General features: G+C 38.4%; 1 protein-coding gene across 5 annotated transcripts in view; it reads right to left on the bottom strand.

Moving 5' to 3' along the window:
* ANAPC10 (anaphase promoting complex subunit 10) overlaps window positions 1-5,317 on the bottom strand; it is a 59,207-nt gene that overhangs the window by 50,266 nt on the left and 3,624 nt on the right. For all 5 annotated transcript variants that reach the window (XM_014538520.1, XM_014538518.1, XM_014538519.1 and 2 more), the window contains one exon: window positions 4,928-5,018. In XM_014538520.1, coding sequence (XP_014394006.1) covers window positions 4,928-5,018 — 91 coding nt within the window. The remainder of the gene's footprint in view (window positions 1-4,927; window positions 5,019-5,317) is intronic.

Genomic DNA, 5,317 nt, shown 5'->3' with positions numbered 1-5,317 from the left:
GGGGCAGGGGGCTGTGAGCATGGAGCTTCCTGGGGTGACTGAGGCGGAGGAGCATCGCAGGGCAGGGGCAGTGGACGCGAGACGGAGGAGCGGGACAGGGGCTGTGAGTATGGAGCTTTGCAGGGCCGTGAGGCGAAGGAGCGCTGCAGCAGTGGCTGAGGCCGTGGAGCCTCGCGGGGCAGGGGCTGTTAGCGGGAGCTTCGCGGGGTGGCTGAGGCAGAGGAGTGTCACGGGGCTTGGGCGGCTGAGGCCAAGGAGCCTCACAGGGCGGGGGCTGTGAGCGTGGAGGCTCACAGGGCAGGGGCCACGGAGATGGAGGAGCGACGCTGGGTGGCGCACATGGCCCTGATTGCAGCTAGGCCTAGGGATCCTAACCACGCACGATTAAATCGTGCCCTGGGCCTCTAGTTTTAAATAACAATGGCACTTATGGCAATCAATATTCTCATTCAAGTAGATTCTAGGAAATACTGACCTTTTCATTTATATATTTTTTATTTATCTAAAGTGTTAATCTATCAACCTTTCTCTTTAAAACAAAGTAAGCCAACAGAACTTTTCATTATTTTTCTTAATATTCTTCTGTTCTTCATTATTTCAATAAAGTATTTTTATTATTATTTATTCAATACATTGGTCTTCTGTATAAAACTGTATTTTCGGAGAAAACCCTGCTATCTATATATATAAAAGGCTAATATGCTAAGTGCCCAACCATCTGACTGGTCACTATGACACGCACTGACCACCAGGATGCAGACACTCAACGCAGGAGCTGCCGTGATGCGCACTGGCCATTTACAGAGAAACAGCACTGAGGACCTGGCGCCGACAAAGCAACACTCAAGTGGAACACAGGCCCTGCCACCACCCCGGAGTGACAGCCCATCAAATCGCAGCTGACACTGCCGAGACCCCATGGTGCAAAATGCAGCCCACAGCCCAGCCCAGCCTGGAAAAGGTGGCTGTAGGCACCGGGTAATGACATCACATAGCAACGCCTTGCTTCCTCTCCCTAGCGACAGGCCATTTAACAATAAATGGCACGGCGGATCTGGCACCCACAAAGCAACACTCGGCTCCCTCCAAGTGGGACACAGGCCCCACCACTACCCTGAAGCGACACCCCACCAAATAGCAGCCGATGCTGCCAAGACCCCACGGCTCAAAATGTGGCCCACAGCCCAGCCCAGCCCAGAAACAGTTGCTGTGGGCACCAGGTAATGGCGTCGCGTAGCAATGCCCAGCTACCTCTACCTAGGGACTATCCTCCTTGGCGTTTCTTCAACCCAGGAACACGACTTGCTTTATACCCAGGTGCAAACATTTTAAATTTTAACCAAATGTCTGTGAAGCGTTTTCACATGCCTCATCTCATTTGATCCTCACAGAAGTCCTGGAGTAGGTAGATAGGAGACTCGGTAGAATCTTATTTTCTTTTCATTAGCCAGAAAATGGAGATTTAGAAAGTTTAGAAACTTGACCCGACTGAAAAGAAGAAATGGTGGAACTTGAAAATGACTTCAGGTTTTCTCACTGTGCAGAATATAGTCAAACACTGCTGCAGTTAAATATTTCACCCTTTGTTCTCCCTGCGTGATCTACAATAATAATCACTTCGTGTTGATATTTACTGCTGTGTTGCTGACAATTACTTAAAAGAGAAGCTGGGGTGCTTCACTGGGCTGGAAAGAGTTTAGCTAAATCAGAAAGCAAGTCTAATTAAGCAAGTTTATCTATAGATAGATAGATAGATAGATAGATAAACGTGTGTTTCGATCTGTCATTGTCGATTGTGAATTTGGTTGACACTTCTATTACAGAGAAAGGGTGAATGGCGACATTAAAATATTTCTTCTAATTAATTTCCTTTCAATGTGCACAAATTCGTGCACCAGGCCACTAGTTCTAATATAATACAATTAAATTAGGATACTCATGATACAACTTTTAAGCAATAGCCTTTGATGTCACAAAAAAACAATTTACCCTAGGCTATACTGTATAATAGTTAAAAGTGCAGGCTCTCTGGTCAAAGTATTTATGTTCAAATAGCAATTCTTTCACTTACTTGTTGTGTGACGTTGGGCAAGTTACTTAATTTATACATCTCTGAAACTACAAAATAAGGGTTAAAAATAGCTGTAAAGGTTAAATAAAATGAATGGGTAAGTGGGGAAGACATTTACCCAAGTATCTGGTATGTTAAGTCTTTTAAAAAATATATTAGCTGCTGTTTTTATTCCTGGGTATACATATTTAATACTCTAAGACAGGAGTTGGCACATCATGCTATAATGGAATAACTGAGTAGTTATAACAGAGACCAGATAATCCACAAGGCCTAAAATATTTACTATCTGGCTTTTCCATAAGAAATTGGCTAATCCGTAATGTAGGAAGACAAAAACAAACTAAAAACAGATGGCATACTAGTAAATGGTGCAAGATAACAAAGTTAATGATTTTCATCTAAATCAGTAAATTCAAAGCAATTGACAAACATATATATATGGCTGGTTTCCTTTTCCACAAAAAAGCATTTCAAAACTAAAAATGTCCTTAGAGGTTCTAAGTTAAAATATCTTTTTCCAAATGGAAGTCACTCCAGGTGTACTTAATGCCATGCATTTAGTTATTGTATTGGGTCACAAGCAAAGCATATTTTTCTGAAATAAATCATATTGAAAAGTATATCTGAAAAATATCTATGAAATAGGAACTGTGTAAGGTATCATCAAGAATTCATAAAGGATATGATGGAGTAAACTTTAAACACATTCTAGTTAGCAGAAAAATAATGCCTAAAACTTATCAAATGCAGAGTTAAGTGCATTTCACTAAAATTTCTATACTTTTTAAACTATGTCAGAAAAATAGATTTCTTTGCCCACTTATAACCTACACAGATTGAAAAATTCAAAAATGTATTACTTGGAGAACTCTAATGATTCCACCAAAAAACTACTATATCTGAGAAATAAATTCAGTAAAGTAGCAGGATACAAAATAAATATCCAGAAACCAGTTGCATTTTTATACACAAATAATGAACTATCAAAAAGGGAAACTAAGAAAACAATCCTATTTATAATTGCATTAAAAAAAATACCCAGAAATAAATTTAACCAAGGATGTAAAAGATCTATACTCAGAAAATTATAAGACACTGAAAAAAGAAATGGAAGAAGATACAAATAAGTGGAAGTTCATACCATGTTCATGGATAGGAAGAATTAACATCATTAAAATGTCCATACTACCCAAAGCAATCTATAGCTTCAGTGCAATTCCTACCAAGGTACCAATGGCGTATTTCACAGAATTAGAACATTTATGCCAAAAATTTATATGGAACCACAGAAGACCCCGAATAGCAACAGTGATCTTGAGAAAGAAGAACAAAGTTGAAGGAATCATGCTAGCTGATAGCAAACTCTACTATAAGGCCATAGTAATCAAAACAGCATGGTACTGGTATAAAAACAGATATATAGATCAATGGAACAGAATAGAGAGCCCAGAAATAAGCCCACACCTTTATGGTCAATTAATATTTGACAAAAGAAATGAAAACATACAATGGGGTAAAGACAGTGTATTCAATAAATGATACTGAACAGATATGTGCAAAAAAAAAAAAGAAAAAAACTAGATCACCTTCTTACACCATACACAAGAATAAACTCAAAATGCATTAAAGACTTAAATGTAAGATTCACAACCATAAAAATCCTAGGAGAAAAGATAGGCAGTAAAATCTTGGACATTTCTCCTAGCAATATTTTTTTCTGATATATCTCCTTGAACAAGGGAAATGAAATAAACAAATGGCACTACATCAACTAAAAAGTTTTTGCACAGCAAAAGAAACCATCAACAAAATGAAAAGACTGAATGGGAGAACATATTTACCAATGATACATCCGATAAGGGATTAATATTCAAAATTTATAAAGAACTTATAAAACACACCACCAAAAAACACAATCCAATGGAAAAATGGACCTGAATAGACACTTCTCCAAAGAGGACATACAGATGGTGAATAGTCATAAAAAGATGCTCAACACCACTAATCATCAGATAAATGCAAATTAAAACCACGAGTTATCACCTCAAACCTGTCAGAATGGCTATCATCAATAAATCAACAAACAACAAGGGTTGGCGAAGATGTGGAAAAAAGGGAACCCTTGTGCACTGTTGGTGGGAATGCAGATTGGTATAGCCATTGTGGAAAGCAGTATGGAGTTATCTCAAAAATATAAAAATGGAATTACCTTATGACCCAGTTATTCCACTTCTGGGAATATATCTGAAGAAACTGGAACACTGATTTGAAAGAATATATGCACCCCTATGCTCAAAGCAGCATTATTTACAATAGCCAAGATTTGGAAGCAGCCAAACTGCCCATCAGTAGATGAGTGGATAAAAAAGCTGTGGTACATTTACACAGTGAAATACTATTTGGCTGTAAAAAAAAAAAAAGGAAATCATACCTTTTGCAACAGCATAGATGGACATGGAGAGTATTATGAAATAAGCCAGTCAGAGAAAGACAAATACCATATCATTTAACTTATATATGGAATCTAATGATCAAAATACACTAACAAACAAAATAGAAAGAGACTCACAGATAGAGAGAACAGACTGATAGCTGACAGAGGGGAGACTGGGTGAAAAGATTAAGAGGGGGGAAAAAAAATACAACTCACAGGATATGGTGATTACCAAAGGAAAAGGGGGCGGGTGAGAGAGGTAGAAGAGGATAAATGGTGACGGAAGGAGACGATTTTGTGTGGTGAACACAATGCAATATACAGATGCTGTATTACAGAACTGTATACTTGAAACCTATGTAATTTTATTAACCAACATCACTGCAATAAATTCAAGAAAAAAATTTTTAATGTATTACCTGAATTGGATGTTCACTAAATGAGGCTGGGAGCCATCTGATTGCCAATAAGTTTCTAGATTGTCATCGCGTAATTGATCCACTCCAAATCCTAAAAACACCACAAGTGACAATAAATTCTCATGCTAAAGAAAGAGCTGTATATTTAAAATATAAAATAACCATATACATATATATATATATATATACACATATAAATATACACTGAGTGGCCAGATTATTATGACCACCCCATCAGTACTTATTGGGCCACCTTTTGCCTTCAATACTGTGGCAATTCTTCTTGGCATTGACTCCACGAGATGTTGAAAGGTGATGCGAGGAATCTGACACCATGCCTGATGAATAGCACTGTCCAGTTCTGTGAGATTTGATGGTTGTGGAACCAGC

Source organism: Myotis brandtii, unplaced genomic scaffold, assembly GCF_000412655.1.
Source record: "Myotis brandtii unplaced genomic scaffold, ASM41265v1 scaffold192, whole genome shotgun sequence".
NCBI lineage: Eukaryota > Metazoa > Chordata > Mammalia > Chiroptera > Vespertilionidae > Myotis > Myotis brandtii.
This window is presented reverse-complemented; position numbering and strand designations above follow the sequence as displayed.